This window comes from Astatotilapia calliptera, chromosome 16, assembly GCF_964374335.1.
Source record: "Astatotilapia calliptera chromosome 16, fAstCal68.1, whole genome shotgun sequence".
NCBI lineage: Eukaryota > Metazoa > Chordata > Actinopteri > Cichliformes > Cichlidae > Astatotilapia > Astatotilapia calliptera.
In genome coordinates this window covers 21,004,840-21,021,288 of record NC_137437.1, presented here as the reverse complement: position 1 = coordinate 21,021,288, position 16,449 = coordinate 21,004,840, and the positions used below count along the sequence as shown (strand labels likewise).

At 39.4% G+C, this 16,449-nt stretch overlaps 1 protein-coding gene across 1 annotated transcript; it reads left to right on the top strand.

Annotated features, from left to right (window-relative positions):
- Nucleotides 1–63: 63 nt before the first annotated feature.
- On the top strand, nt 64–15,641 carry col28a2a (collagen, type XXVIII, alpha 2a). The gene is made up of 36 exons (XM_026144753.2): nt 64–248; nt 428–565; nt 818–1,392; nt 2,031–2,051; nt 2,202–2,261; nt 3,215–3,268; nt 3,962–4,006; nt 4,090–4,116; nt 4,198–4,242; nt 4,372–4,416; nt 5,317–5,370; nt 6,222–6,290; nt 6,376–6,444; nt 6,586–6,654; nt 8,011–8,079; nt 8,865–8,933; nt 9,063–9,131; nt 9,457–9,525; nt 9,637–9,708; nt 9,795–9,863; nt 9,946–10,017; nt 10,211–10,279; nt 10,395–10,463; nt 10,543–10,611; nt 10,727–10,795; nt 10,930–10,998; nt 11,162–11,230; nt 11,433–11,501; nt 11,590–11,670; nt 11,779–11,814; nt 11,901–11,937; nt 13,002–13,559; nt 13,645–13,934; nt 14,030–14,273; nt 14,914–15,090; nt 15,185–15,641. The coding sequence occupies exons 2-36, from the start codon at nt 436–438 to the stop codon at nt 15,190–15,192; spliced, it is 3,666 nt and encodes a 1,221-aa protein (XP_026000538.2). The 5' UTR covers nt 64–248; nt 428–435; the 3' UTR covers nt 15,193–15,641.
- Nucleotides 15,642–16,449: the final 808 nt, after the last annotated feature.

Genomic DNA, 16,449 nt, shown 5'->3' with positions numbered 1-16,449 from the left:
TGGCCTTGCTCCATTGGATCTGGTCTGTCGGTGCCTCCTTATAAAGGAGGAGTGAATGTCTGAGGGTCTCTTAGTCTCTTCTCCCAGCAGAACTGACGCTACTGCTGCTTCACAATCAATGAAGTGCAACCCACGGTGCTAGTTGTCCTCTGCTGGTCCTCTGCCCACCCTGCTGCCTTTTTTAATTCTGCATTTTTCACGACTCCGAAAACAGGACTGACTGCAGCAATTGCACAGGAAGCTGGCTTGTAAGTCAATGTGAAGAAAGTCTCTTAATACTTTTAAAGATCTACTACCTTTCTAAATGTCACATTTAAGAGTTTGATTTCTCCAAAAAAAAACAACCTGCTACACTCTGATTTGATGTGAAGACCTCTTTTGTACAGTGTAATTTTGACTTTAATTTGTCGTTGCTGTATTCTCTAAGGGGCAAGGATGTTTCTTACACCACTGCTGCTGGCCACAGCACTTTCCAGCATATGGGCCCAAGACTTTTACCAAGCGAGGAAAACCATCAAGAATTCTGGAGCCAAACCTCTTGCTGCAAATATCTACAATGATCAAGGTAAGAAATAAATGAATAAAGAAGACAGTTTTTAAAGTGATGCATTAATATTTCTTCATTCTCAAAACTTAAGCAGTATATTTCAACAAAATAAGAAACACAAATTCATAACCCCAACTGATTTTGCAAAACTTTTTACATCTTCTCAATATAAATTTTTGGATTTGTTACAAAAATTGCAGCATTTTCTCATCAAATTGATTGAGATGCAGTCAATCAGTTAATCAGATAACTTGTTCTGTGTGGTCACAGCCATCCTTGATGAAGACTGTAGCCTGGAACTTGCCTTCCTGTTGGACAGCTCTGAAAGTGCAAAAGACAATCATGAGGATGAAAAGCAGTTTGCCATGAACATGGTGGACAGACTCCGAGGTGTCCGGCTGCAGACTGGACGCAGCTTGAGTTTGAGAGTTGCTCTGCTGCAGTACAGCAGCCACGTTATCACAGAGCAGACCTTCAGAGATTGGAGAGGAGCAGAGAATTTCAAGACCCAAATAGCCCCAATAGTCTACATTGGGCATGGCACCTACACCACGTACGCCATCACCAACATGACCAAGATTTACCTGGAAGAATCCAGCCCCCACAGCATCAAAGTAGCAGTGCTGCTTACAGATGGTGTTTCCCACCCAAGGAACCCTGACATTTTCTCTGCTGTTGCTGAAGCCAAAAACCAGGGCATCAAGTTCTTCACTTTGGGCATCACCCGAGCAGCCAATGAGCCGGCCAATGTTGCTAATCTCCGCCTCCTTGCCAGCTCCCCTGCTTCTGTCTTTCTCCGTAATTTACAGGATAATAACATAGTCGAAAAAATCTCCACTGAAATTGTGAGTATTTAGCATTAAAGCTCATCTCTCAGTAGACAAAACAAAAAAGAAAAGTGATGTATTTGCTTTGAATGGGAGTTGGTACATTGATATGCAAGCTTCATGAAATCTTATAGAGATGAAGTGATGACAGTGCTGTGGAAAAAACAAATGAAAGATGTTCATGTCCGTTATGGATTTATGCCTTTCTCCCGAACCTTTAAAAAGACACACAAAGGAAAAGCCCCCAGGATTTTCTTTTCCGTCTGGTAATCTCTAATTGTATTACTGTTGATATTAAACTGCCTTAACAATTAAAATTAATAATTGGGTTAAGGCGGTTAGATTTCCTGTGGAATAATACATGGTGTGCATATATCCATTTCCATTGCATCTGACCACTTTATTTATTACACACACTCATTCACTCATTGTAACTCATCATTTTAAAGGACTTTAAAAGTTAATAGATAATGCAAAGTTAAGATTTGTATACCCAAATCTCATTATTTCCTAAATTTTTATCAAAACCAATGCATGTAGACACGTAAGTTATGCTGAATCAAGACAACACATCTTGGCAATAACAGAAGAAACCTAATAATAAATGAAGTATGTTTGTACAACTGACAACAAGTCCATTTCTATTTTCTTTGCAGATTGGCTTAGCTGATGAAGATGTAAGTACAAGTTACAAATATTAACTCACACGAACTGTAGATATTTGATATTCAATAAAATGTCATTAAGTAGCTAAATTATTTAATTTAATTGACTGTTAAAAAATGGCTTTTATCACAGTTTAATAATCGTATCTCTGCTCTTTGAAGTGCCCAGTGGCTCAGAGATGTGCTTGTGACAAAGGAGAGAGAGGACCCAGTGGGCCTGCAGTAAGTATGAAAATACACCATAAGCAATGAGTTTTCTTTGAAGTGTCGCACTCATCGGTGAGAAGGATTTCAGAAACATTTTATACGAACCTGATATTTTAGTTATGATTGCTGTGTCGTTTTTGTTCAGACGGGATAATTGCTTTCTTTTTAAATGCAGCTTAGAGGCATTTGCACAAACAAAGAGGATGGGTGGTTCAATCCCACCATCTTAAAGAAGATTAATGAAAAAGGACCAGAGACTTTCATCTTCTATTTGAAGAGAAATATATTTACTTACCCTCATCTAGTTATTATACTAATGTGACATCGGATGTGACCCATGGAAGACAGAAGCATCACATTTAGAGCTTCCTGTAAAACTGATTCTTTGGCCATAGTAAATCTCACTAATCTTGCCATGGTCAATGGGACGAGGATAGAAGAATACTTACACAAGATGATCTGAGCTGTTCTACACACATACTCACATATTTTACTCATAACAACTTTAGTTTAAGCCCTTCTCCTGCTCAGATAACGTGGTCAAGTTATCGGCAGACAGTCATATTACTGACTGACAACTACTGTGAGACCAGGTGCTTTCACCACAGAGAGATTCTTCACATTCTTACACTCAGACTAAGAGGTTCTCATAATTGCTCTTATTGGTAAAATTACCACAAACTAGGGATTTCTGATGAATAATAACTGACACACACTATCCAGGTGCAGCTCAAAACAATGACCTATGGCCATGTGGACAAGATGTTTCATGTTTCATATTTTCAGCGATCATACAGATCTGTCAGAAAGGTCCCTGACCTTTTTCCACACGGTTACTCGGCAACAACTTGGTTGAGGTTAAAGGTCATAGTGTTATCTGCTGAAGTCATTTTGTGCACAGCAACAAGAATGCAAAATTTACAAAACAAATTATCAAATCTCTATCTTGATTTTGTTGCATTTTCCAGGGAAAGAAAGGTCGCCCTGGTGATGATGGAGCCCCGGGGCCTAAAGGGCAAAAGGTGTGTGCCCTTTGATAGATATGTGGACTGCTCTGAATGTTAAGCTCTTAGCTTGCAGAAATATTCATGAGATACTTAATACTTCCGTCTTTTGCAAAAAGACGTTAGGCTTCCCTGAACTTACAAAACTCGTGCTTTTAATTCACTTCTTCGCTTGTGTCCAGTGGAGTACCACAAGGTTCAATATTAGGTCCGATTTTATTTTCCTTATATTCATATTACCTTGCATTTAAAAATATGTGAATAACAATCTGTTGTTGCTCTTCCTTACCTCTAATATACTGGTGACAGCAGGTAAGAAATTAGGTTCATAAGGGTAACTTTAGTGCCTATGATGATAAACATGCATTTTGTATAATAGCAGACATTTTTTCCATGACTATAAATGCTTGCAGAGCTTTCAACCCATGTTTACGTCTTGTAATTAAGAGCTACTTTGTAATTAAAATGTTTAAGAACTACATTTACATCTTTCCAACATTGCTTTACATGCTAGTATTGATTTACATTGTAACTATGAAATGTCTGTGTTGTCTTTCTTAATCTTAACTTTTATTTACTGGCTTCCATTAAGTATAGTGACTATGAGGTCTTTCTAAATTATTTCAGAATTATTATCTGAATTGCTTTAACACACTAATAATGTACAAGTATCCATTTTTGTTTCTAAACCTGTTTCTAATCCCACCTAAGGGTGAAGCAGGATTAAGTGGAGTACCCGGGCGAGAGGGTCCAGAGGTAAATGACACTATTTGTGATCAGCATCTTCATTGTTTCTGAAACTTGTTCACACATGGCGTCTCAATCATGTTTATTTGCAGGGAAAACCAGGTTACAGAGGAGATAAGGTATGAAATTTAGATTAGTAACAGTGGTGGGATGTTTTGGAGCGAATTGAAGCCTGAACTGTTTTTGTAATTTCTGCGCAGGGTGAGAGGGGTGAATGTGGCACTCCAGGAATCAAAGGAGACAGGGTATGACATTGCTCTTGGTATTAAACATTCTAACATTAACTAACATTTTCAATTTAATGGATTTTACTAATTGTGTATATGGTAATTGGGTTTATGGTCTGTTTCCTATGGTTGTTTAATGTGTTTCAGGGTCCTGAGGGGTCAATAGGAGAAAGAGGACCCCGAGGCCTGCAGGTTAGTATGAATTCATGTGTCTTAACATAAATTTAATAAGCAACTTAATAAGCAGACAAAACAGAGCAGCAAAGTGTTATACCTCAGAATCAGTGGGTACTGTCTTCATCACTGTTTTTCATCGGTTTTTAGTTGCAACTCATATTTTCTCCTGTCTTTGTCATCTTGTTCAGTAGTAGCCTTCATGCCTTAGTGTCACCTGTTTGTTTTCTTCCCCTAATTTTATCATGAAGCATCATTTTTTTGTGTTGTTTTGTTTGTACTTGCTGCTTTTGTTTCCCTGTGATCATCTGGCATCACAGGTTTGTGGTGTGGTTGATTTTTCACACCTGAGCTTTGTTTCACTTGTGTCTTGTTTTGTAAATGATGCTTTGTGTGTTTTAAAAAGGATAGACCATTAGGAATTATTGAAGATGATTTGTTGAAATATAGCATTTAGTTGAGCTATTTGGCAATTAGTTAATGATAACCCATCGTAACAGAATGCCTGCAGTGATAGGAATAAAGACAGGATCTCCTGGAGTCTAGACACTGGTGCCGGCGAAGATGAAGATGGAGATTTGGATAGAGCTGTGAGTGACCAGGTTCAGCAGAGATAGGGACAGGGAAGCAGGCAGATGAGTGATTACAGATTTTCCTTATTAAACTTACACATAAGCTTCATTTGAAATCCTGTCAGTTTCTTTTTTCTGGTGCTTAACCATTTCATGTCCTGCATTCTTTTGGATTATTACCTTTGAATTTGTTTTGTTATGCACTTTAGCAATTAGCATTTAGTAACGCTGTTTTTTGCTCCATTTACTAAACAGTTCAAATGTTTGTGTCAACATTTGAACTGCACACCCACAATATTGTGATATTTCAAGTGATGATCAGTCACCGTATGCTGTTCTTATCCAGGGTTTACCAGGACCGCATGGAGACAGGGGACCTGAGGGCCCCCAGGGAAAGCAGGTCTGCCACTTTCTGACAACTTTTACTTATCCTACCATGCACATCTGCTGTGACCTTTGCATTTCCTCTTATGTTGAGTATAAACAAGAGGTTAGAGTTTTTCTACCTCGGTAATAACTCTATAACACAGAAGCCGGTTGTCTTCTAATAGACCCCTGCGTGAAGACTTGGCAATGAGCCAATGTCTTCCCCATCATTACTTCCATTCAGGAGCTCAGGGAAAAAAACATAATGGAAAAGTCTCACTCTAGGCTCTCCCAATGGCCCATATCCTGTGTCTAAATACAGATTATGGGGTGCCCACACCATCTTCAGCTTTTCCAACAAGGCTTGCACTTAATAACACACATGGAAAGTCTGTGTATGCTCAGTGTCTCACCATGTGAGGACCTGTATGCATTTGGAAAGATTACAAGGAGTCTTGGTGGTCCCTATGCAATTTGTGCAAGCACACAAGCAAGTCGAGTAGCTGTAAGACAAGTCTTTGTATTAATTCCTTGTATCAGTTCAGATTAAAACTGTAGACAGAGACTTTATTAAACAGTCTAAGTGATTACATGATTTTGAGCTTATTCTTCTTATCTTTAGATAACAGCTACCATTACCCCAACTTTGAGATTCACCTTTGATGTAGTAATGACCTTTGGGCCTTCTTAACCTTATACACAGGAAAAAATAAAACATTTCAGTCCTTTTTCCATCTTTTTCATACAATGAAACCAAGCTACTAAAGGTTTAAATTAAGTGGTAACAAACGATGAGAGATATAAACATTGTCGTTCAGTACGTCTATATGCTAATGCTTGCAAGTCCAACATACAGTTGTTTAAATAATATGTTTGTGAATACAGGGTGAACGGGGCCCATCCGGCCCTCCAGGAATTCAAGGGGAGACTGGTATTGGGCTTCCTGGACCAAAAGCAAGTCATGTTATGAACTTTCCTCTGAATATTGATCGTCGTGATTGTGTTTGGGTGACTAATTTGCACTAATATTTCTCTTCAGGGTGACATGGGATTCCAGGGCAGACCAGGTCCTCATGGTCCTCCAGGAGTGGGTGAACCCGGCCTTCCTGTAAGTTCAGAAGCATCAGAGTCTGTGCTACAGTTTTATAGCTGTGAAGTCAGTGTTGGTGTTAGTGGGAGATCTGCTCTCTGAAGAAAGTCTGTATTTTGACTTACAGCTAGCTATATTGTACGCTGATTATCTTTACAGGGGGCGCAAGGACCACAAGGTGTTCAAGGGGGAAAAGGACCCCAAGGTGAAGGGTTTCCTGGGCCAAAGGTATTTCTTTAAATCTATCATTAGAGAATAAAAAATTTGGGGTTGTGTTTAAAAGGCAGGCGAGTGAAAGACAAATGATATTTTTGAAAAAATATTAAACATTATTAGTGTATCCTCCACCAAGGCAAATGTCCTACATTGCATTTAAGATAAGATATAATTTATTAATCGCAGATTTTGGAGGAAAAACAAACCTGAACCAAAGCCCATTTTAATAGGTTCTTTCTTCAGCCATGCTCCACTTCTCCCCAATTTTTGATAAATGTGACACTGGTAGTTTTGCATAATCTTGCAAATAGAGGAGGAAAACACTATTTTGAAACCATAAGAAATATGGCAAAATATTGATCTGAACTAATCTGAGAGTGCTTCACCTCTATATCACGACACTGAAAACACACCTCTGATCTCACACTACTAGACAAAATGAGTGCTGCAGATAATCTGCCTTCATTATAATGATCTTTAAACTAACTACTTTCATCATTACCAACTTCAAAATCTATTACAGTAAATATTCCATGAATCATTTGCTGTATCTGAAGGTTACAAAGACATAAATTGTGATTAAATAAGCTCCTCAGCGAGCATTACTAAAAGAAACAAAGAGTGTATGATTCAGTCTCAGGTAACTAGTTGATACACATCTGTCAAAATCAGCCTCTGTTCCAGCTCACTGACTCACAATACAGGCGTTCACTCAAGCGTGTATACACACTCTGTTGTTAAGCCTAAAAACTATGTTTTCCCCATGCTGCCACATGCTGCATTTAAAAACACACAGCAGACGTCTCATTCAAATAGAGATAGCTGGGATTCAACCAAGGGCTTTGCAAGACATGTTAATACTAATGACAGCAGGTCTTACTGTGTAGCAGCAAAGAAAACAACCTAACCACAGCGAAGTAAAAACAGTATAATAACCGAGTAAGAGTAAAAACCTAAAATAATGTTAGCAACACTCTCTTTATAAAGTTGTTGAAGTTTCTGTGTAAAGAATTCTAAAAGCAGTTTTATTTGTTGAGGGAATTAACACTGAAATGTCCTCAAGCAGTTTTAATCGCTTTCAGACTTTCTGGTGATTATACTTTTTACTATACCATCCTATTGAGAAAAAACCTCCTCTCCATTCAGATTTTTTAAATGAACAAACACTAGTTAAGATAAAAGTATTGTACACTCAAAAATTGTCAGAAAGACAAACAAACAAAAACATGTCATTCCTGGGTCATGGGATCATTGTGAATCACTCAGCAACAGGAGCAAACATGCCCTCCTGCCATGCTTTACTGAAACAGTGGGATTTGGCTGTGACCCAATCTTGACTAATGGAATTAACCTGACTTTGGTCTACAGGGGGATCGAGGGCTGCCAGGGCCCAGGGGACCGCGGGGACAGCAGGGTGTAGGCATCAAAGGAGAAAAGGTGGGTTGTAAATGAAGTTAATTAAGAAAATTCAGTGCAACAACAAAGACTGTTCACAACAAAGACTCTAATGAAATCCACAAGGGGAAACTCTAGAAGTCCTTTAGGCTACAATTATAAAAATGTTGTGACTGAGTGAGGCAAAATACAGGAGTGCGTTAGATTAAACATCTGGTTACTGTGGGAATGTTAACGGTAGTGCATACAGCAGGGCTGCACTATATACTATACAGTTAGGTAGCTATAACACAATCTTTCATTGGCTGCTTGTGAGTTAAACATTTATTAACCTGAAAAAAGGTTGATAAACACAACAAATGTGAAAATACAGTATATGAAGATAAAATGAGTCTGGGAACTTACTGTACATAACCATATTCTGTATGTGTGTACAGGATATGATGAAGTGTAATCTATAAAATAAAAATGAGTTTTTGTTTGCATTGCTGTTGATCTTTACAGTCTTTCTCACGATATGAGTTTCCTATACACTATAATACTAATTCTAGCATTTTCAGAAACAAACTAAAACCCACCGGGAGGCTGAGACTGGGCCTGCATACTTTTGTGCAACAATAGTGATTCCCTGAAATCAAAATCAACTTTAAATCTTTATTAATGAAAGGGAAACCAAAAGGACACAAATTTAATGCAAAGTGCACAAAAAAATCTCAGGGATCACAAAAGAGGAAAGGGATCCATTCACCCTCTCTTCTACAGCTAACACTGGGTGAACACATGAATGTTAACAGTAAGTATTTATGATTATGATGGTTTATTCCCAGGGAGAACTGGGCCAACCAGGATTGCCAGGGCCAACTGGACCAATAGCAGTGGGCATACAGGGAGAAAAGGTCAGGGCGACATCTTTATCTAAATGCTATTTGATTGCCTTTATTTGTTCTGACACATATGCTGAGGAATTGGAATGCAGTAGCACCACACATTAAAATAACCCTAGAATCATTATTATTATTGTACAGGGAAATGAAGGACCAAGAGGCCCTCCAGGAGTCAGAGGTCTTCCAGGAGAAGGTCTACCTGGGCCCAAGGTTTGTTAAAAAACCCTTAAGATGCATATTCAGATTATTCGGGTTTACTTGTTTACTTTAGTCACGCAGACAAGATAAGAACTTGATTCCCGGTCAGTCTAGAACTAACTTTACCCTGTCCTGTTATATCAGGACAAAATAATTTAGCTGCTTGCCATAGTTATCAAACAGAGACAGCAGAAAATTAAAACTACTACAAATGAATAAAATAAAAGGTAAAATATTTCAAATTTAGAATTATTATTAAATCTGAAATATTAAGTTTTCAGATTTAAGTTTAATTAAACGTGGTAGGATATGACTAGAATATGACTTCTCTTCAAAGGGAGACCAAGGTTTACCAGGAGAGCATGGAGCTCCAGGAGAGACAGGTGTTGGTGAACCTGGGCCAAAGGTAAGATAAGACATTTCCTGAACAAAGTGTGTCAGGCTAATCCTGGTCTAGCAGCATAAAACAGTACTGAATACAGCAAAAGCTGGATGTGAAAACATTCTGCTGTTACAGGGAGAACCTGGAGCGGCAGGAGTGAGTGGCCTGCCTGGTCTGCCAGGAGAAGATGGAGCTCCAGGGCAGAAGGTAAAGCAGTATCTGACTGATCATTTTAACAATGGTTATGAAAAAAAGTCTTATTATTTATTGAATAAACCCATTCGTTCTTTTAGGGTGAGCCTGGTTTGCCTGGTTTAAGAGGTTCTGAGGGGCCACAAGGAGTTGGCACTCAAGGCGAGAAGGTATGTTTATAATTCAGTAGTCTTGTGTATCCCACAGTTTTCTTAATGCTACTCACAAAATATATTTGGTATTCACTCCCAGGGTGACCAGGGTGTTAGGGGCATCCGTGGGTTACATGGACCTCCTGGGGTCTCAGGACCATCTGGACCAAAAGTAAGAATTTCACAGAACATGATGATAATATCTTACTGTGGTACAAAGCGTCCGTGATAGTGTATACACATTAACCCAAACTTTGAACGAAGCCAAAAAAATGAGTCTTCTACCAGTTGTTGGCAGCACACTTGTTGTTAAAATAAAGACAAGTGTGAATAGGATCTTAAGTTCCTCAACAACTTCCTTCCAGGGCGAACGCGGGATACCAGGCCAGCAGGGCATGCCAGGGCAGCAGGGACGGTCCATAGCAGGTGCAAAGGTAAATAAATTTTCTCTTTACACTGATCTTGGTAAGCATCCACCAGTGTAGTCTGATGCAACATAATGCATCAAAAAACTGTTGCTGTAGTCAGACTTAACTGTCTCGCGTTCAGGGTGATATTGGTCCCGCTGGCCCACCTGGTCCTATTGGAGAAACAGGCCATGGACTACCTGGTCCAAAGGTAAATGCAGTCCTAATTTATTAGACGCACTGATTAAAACACAAAGGTTTGGGCCTCATTGTTGAATTTGTTGTACCAGGGTGATCGCGGCTATCCAGGTTTACCAGGTCCTGCTGGCCCAAAAGGCCAAGGCATCCCTGGCCCTATGGTTAGTATCAACTGCCAAGACATGACAAATTTCTAAATGTTTTTCCTGCAACTCTGTAATTAGTTAATGTTGTGCAAGGTTGCTAAAACTGGAATAATCTCTGTACTTTATCCAGGGTGCTCCAGGCCAGCCAGGACTACCAGGTGAGCCCGGCCCAGAAGGAGTGGGATTTCCTGGACCTAAGGTTTGTACCTACATGCTACGTGATTCTGGGATAATCTAGTTAGTCTGTTATTATAGTTTTTGCATCGCTGTTTTTTGGGAGGTGGGTTTGATATGTATAAGGATGCCTGTTTTATACTATCATGTCTTTTTCAGGGAGACATTGGGTTTAGAGGATTGCCAGGTTTGCCTGGTCCGCCAGGAGAAGGCTTACAGGGACCACTAGTAAGAGCGATTACAGTTTGATCTAATTGTTTTTAATTCTACATGCTAATTCTAATGTTGACAAATTATAATATTGAAAGTTGTATTTTGAACATATTTAATGTATGTGCTGCTTTGTGTAGAATATGGATTCACTAATATACTTGAAATTCTATGTGTTAAGGGCAATGTTGGAAGGCCAGGTCCTCCAGGCCCAACTGGACCTCAAGGAGAAGGTATTCAAGGTCCAAAGGTAAGTTTTTTATATGTTTTGTATATTCATTCATTTATTTTTGTATATGAAAGAGTGAAGCGGCATTTTATTGGTGCTGACATGTTTCACAAGTGAACTGCCTGGCAAACCGGCCGCAGGATAAACACAAAAATAATTTATGACCTTTCTTGAGTTTGGATCTCTTCTGTATGATTCAGTGAATAACACAGTCTAATTTCAGGGTGAGCCAGGATCGCAAGGCATGACTGGGCCTAGAGGGCCTCGGGGAGATGGGCCTCCTGGAGAAAAAGTGATGAATTTACATGCTGCTTTCAAATATTTTATTGATGTCGGATTACTTGGTCTCTGACTGATAATTTATTCTTCTGTTATGATAGGGTGATCGTGGACTACAGGGTGAGAGGGGGATAAAGGGTACAAAAGGAGACATGGGAGATCCTGGAGTCCCTGGTGAAATGGTAAAATAGACCAAAATAACAACGAGTAAATAAATTACTCATATATGTGTTTTTAACAGCACAAAACTGAAACGTGAATGTTGTTTTTCATCCTTTTTCAAATTACAGGGAAGGCCTGGAGAAAAGGGAGAACCAAGCCTCACTGTAAGTTCAGTAATTCAACATTTTTTTGGGGCCATTCAAAAAAGTAAAAACATTTTCCACTGACATATGTTTTCCATATTTTTCAGAGAGAAGAAATTATTAAGCTGATCAAAGAAATCTGTGGTAAGATTGAGCCTTGTCTATTTTAATAATGATTAATAAACAATTGTGTAGAAACAGACAATGTGGCAAAGTAAAATCTGCAATTAAATCTTTTAAATCTGTGTGCAGAGGAGCTTTGAATTCATTACTGTCATGCTGGTATTTTATTAGTTTGCCAAAGCAGCAGCCAAAAAATATATGATTATGCCATTTGTTTGTCTGTATTTTTGAATGTCTGCATTCTAAACCATAGACTTTAAATGCCTTTACAATGCAACACGGAGCACTGACATTGGCACTGATGGAGGATGTGCTCAGTATGTGCCCCTCTAGTTTAAACTTAGTCAAACATCTATGGATGTTTTGAACAAGAAATTAAAATGTTTTGATGACAGGTTAAAGTACTGAGGTGTTAATTAATACTATTCTGTTTAGTAAGCAAAGTGCATGTAAAGACTGCAGTGCTTAACAAATGCATTAGATCATCTGTATACAGTATACATGCACTAGTGAGATAAAACAGAAAATGCTAGAATTGCACTCGCAAAACCTGGAGTGAAGACTTCTTAAACAGGGTTTTAGTAAATTAAAAACTATAATTAGCCATGGTATCTTCAGAATAAATTGGAATAAAAATATTCCACTGACACTTCAAATCCACGAGAACTTGTATTAGCTGAGGCAAGAACTAGCTAGTGGCCTAGTCGACACCTACTTGTCATAAAGTTGCCTGACCCTAGCTTGTTTATCATTTTAATAGCTAAAAGAGGAAAATTAGCTTTAAAGACCAAAATCTGTTTGTACCAGACTGTCAACATGCATATTTTTGTTGTAAAGTTGGTTACTTTGAAATTTGAGTCTGTAGGGACTGACTCAGTTATGGAGCCAGCCTCAAGTGGCCACTGGATGAACTGCAGGTGCCATCATAGCAACCAGCTGCAGAAGCAACACTCCTAGGTTTAAGAGGGTTTATTGTTATTGCAGATTGTGCCAGTATGAGTAGCCGCTGATGGTCTGCCTTTGCCCATAAACTGCACATGTGCAATAAAGCAGTCATGTACTAACTGCACTTTATACCTTTTCAGGATGTGGCATCAAGTGCAAGGAAAGGCCAATGGAACTTGTCTTCGTCATTGACAGCTCAGAGAGTGTTGGGCCTGAGAACTTTGAGATCATCAAAGATTTCGTCACAAGGTTAGTGGATCGGACCACAGTTGGCCGCAACGCCACCAGAATTGGCCTGGTCCTCTACAGTCTGGATGTTCATTTAGAATTCAACTTGGCTCGCTACATCAGCAAGCAGGACATCAAGCAGACGATCAGAAAAATGCTTTACATGGGAGAGGGCACTTACACTGGCACTGCAATTAGAAAGGCGACTCAGGAGGCTTTCTTCAGCGCCCGCCCCGGTGTCAGAAAAGTAGCCATCGTCATCACTGATGGTCAAACTGACAAACGAGAGCCTGTCAAGCTTGATGTAGCTGTGCGGGAGGCTCACGCTGCAAACATTGAGATGTACGCCCTGGGAATTGTCAATTCCTCTGATCCAACCCAGGCTGAGTTCTTACAGGAACTCAATCTTATAGCCTCAGACCCAGACAGTGAACACGTGTACCTCATTGATGACTTCAACACGCTAACAGGTGAAAGTCAAAGCCAGATACTTTAAATATCGTGAGGAGATTTAAAATGCCTAATAATCCCACTTTTTCTTTCATTTTTCCACAGCACTGGAGTCCAAACTTGTCAGCCAGTTCTGTGAAGATGAAAATGGTGCCTTTATTTACAATCACATTACCAATGGACACCGGAATGGTAACAATGGGCTTAGTGTTAGTGGAAATAATGGAGCAACTACTAATAACTATAATAGCTATGGCAACAATGGTTACATTTTTGGAAACAATGGATATGGGAACAGTTATGAAGAAGAAATCCAAAACCATAGACACACCAACAGCCGTGGCCGTGGAGACACTTTCACACTGCCCATCAGTGCCGATCCTCTTCCTGTTCAGGTCTCGTCTTCACTGTTTTAATTACATAATACTTTGTTACTTACAGTAAATGTATTTATTGCAATATTGAAACACTGTGCTGCTGTTTCACACAGGTAACAGAGGATGATGATGGTGAAGATTTAGATTTAAGGGCTCACGTGCGGGGTGACAAGCATCTGTCTAGAGTCAACAAAACAACATTTATATCACCTGGTAGAGAAAGTTCTGTGTCCAAAACAACTGTTGTATCATCTTCATCATCATCTGTATCTGGAATATCTTCATCAACACTGACTTCAAGTTCCTCCTCAAACTCAAATCAGTTACAGCCTGTGGTGATTCCAGTTCAGCCTGGAGGTGAGTACCACACTCCTGTACTGGATATGTCACAGAAAGAAAAACATAAAAACTAAATGAAAATTACCTGCTGAGGCAAATCAATACACTGTGTTAATAAAAAAAAAAAGGTTGTAAGCAGTGTGGGGTTGTAGTACATGGAAATTCTCCAAAGTAGAGTCGTGAAAAGGGAAGATTTCAGGGGACTCTGTGCAGTATTGCAGTCTAACTTGTAAAAGTTTAGTAGCAATAACTTAAAGCAGCTGTTTTCTGTATAACTTTATTAGTCTCTCACATCATTTTGGAATTTTGGCCCAACTGTTACAGTTTTTCTTTAGTATGTTAAATTTGCAGAAATTCATTTGTACACATCTCTTTTAAGGTCCTGTCACAGCATTTCAGTTGAGGGTCAAGATCTTCATTTCCATTGGGCCATTAAAAGACATTGGTTCTTTTCTTTTTAGCCTTTTTTTTTTTTTTGTAGCTTTGCTGATGAGCTTGGTATCAATGTCTTGTTGCAAGAACTAATTTTGACTATACACTTTAAGAAACCTTGAATCTATCAGCGTTAGCTCTGTCGGGAAAGGGCTAAGTCTATTCTTCTAGCACATAAATGTTTTTTTTAGTAAACATGTGTCTCACATACCATTCCCTCGTCTAGATCCCCGCTGTGACCTCAGCTTGGACCAAGGCACCTGCCGAGACTATATCATACGCTGGTATTATGACAAGCAGGCCAATGCTTGTGCACAGTTCTGGTACGGAGGCTGTGGTGGAAATGGCAACCGTTACGAAACAGAAGATGAATGCAAGAAGACTTGCGTTCTGCTCAGAAGAGGTAAAATCTGTAGATTTTAAACAGTAAATGTGCATTTTTGTTTATTGGTGTTTCTTCTGTGAGTATCATTTTGTCACTTCATTGTCCATTTCAGGTGGATAAAAGGAGGAAACAGCATCACTAGGAGTCCAGCTCTACAACCTTCAGCTTTCCTCATTTTAATGAGATGCCTTGTGACTCTTGTGTCACAGTTGGCCTTAGACACAAAAATATTTTTAATAAATAGAAAGACAGCTGACATGTTCCTGGTTTAACAGAAACAAAATCAGATTGACTTTTATTTTATTAAAAAGCTTTTCTTACCTCGGCGATATTGTATTGTCCTTCCTAGGCTTAAACTTCTATGGATTATTCTTATACCTCACCCAGACATGCAGTTTATATATGCTGAATATATTTAGAGTAAAACAGCATTAGTGAAATGTTTTATATGATGCTGATATATGTGTTTTGAGTACTTTTGTGTTTTCCTGTTGGTTTTTCCTGATTCTATTGCAATGTGTCCACATGGGTAAAACTGGCAGCTGTAATAAAGTAACAAAGGTGTTTTACTACATGTGTCCTGCTTCCAGAGGTCTGCTGCAGATCAGATCTTCTTCTTGATGCATTCTCAATCATCCAGGAAAGTAAATCTACAAAAGTTGATTCTGTTCATCTGGACGTAGCGTTTTGTGGGAGAAAGGTTTCGTCACTCATCCAAGTGGCTTCTTCAGTCTCAGCTGACTGCAGGTTTCCCCAATCTTATAAACAGTACATTTGCATAATGACTGAAACCAGCCCACTGAAGTAACAATGGGCTGGGAGGTCAGTTCTTTAATCTTAATTATGCAAATCCTCATGACATTCTCATGAATTTTCTAAACACCAGGTCTCTGTGGCTTTTAAACCCCAAAACACGCTGCGCCAAAAATTGGTCCACCCCAAGGATCGGGTCCCCCAACACAAACAGAGTAACATAGTGTACGCTGTTAAGTGCCAGGAGGATTGCCAGGATTTATACATCGGGGAAATCAAACAACCTCTGGCGAAGCGGATGGCACAACACAGAAGAACTACCTCGTCAGGCCAGGATTCTGCAGTCTATTTACACCTACAGGCCAGTGGACACTCTTTCAATGATGAGGATGTACACATCCTGGACAGGGAGGAACACTGGTTTGAGCGCGGAGTCAAGGAGGCCATTTACGTGAAAAGGGAAAGACCATCTCTGATACTCTGTACATCTTTCGCCATCTTACAATGCTGTGATTGCAGCCATTCCCCAACTCTCTGTGAACGATACTCATGGCCATTGATCAGTTGTCTTTGATCAGTGGGTTTTGGTCAGTGGTTGTTGATCAATGGTCATGAGAATTGGCA

Bases quoted from the DNA above. Each gene is read 5' to 3' on its own strand.
- col28a2a (XM_026144753.2), top strand. From the start codon at position 436: ATGTTTCTTACACCACTGCTGCTGGCCACAGCACTTTCCAGCATATGG. The intron at 4,243-4,371 runs GTATGACATTGC...AATGTGTTTCAG, and splicing joins CAGGAATCAAAGGAGACAGG to GGTCCTGAGGGGTCAATAGG. The intron at 10,018-10,210 runs GTAAGAATTTCA...ACTTCCTTCCAG, and splicing joins CAGGACCATCTGGACCAAAA to GGCGAACGCGGGATACCAGG.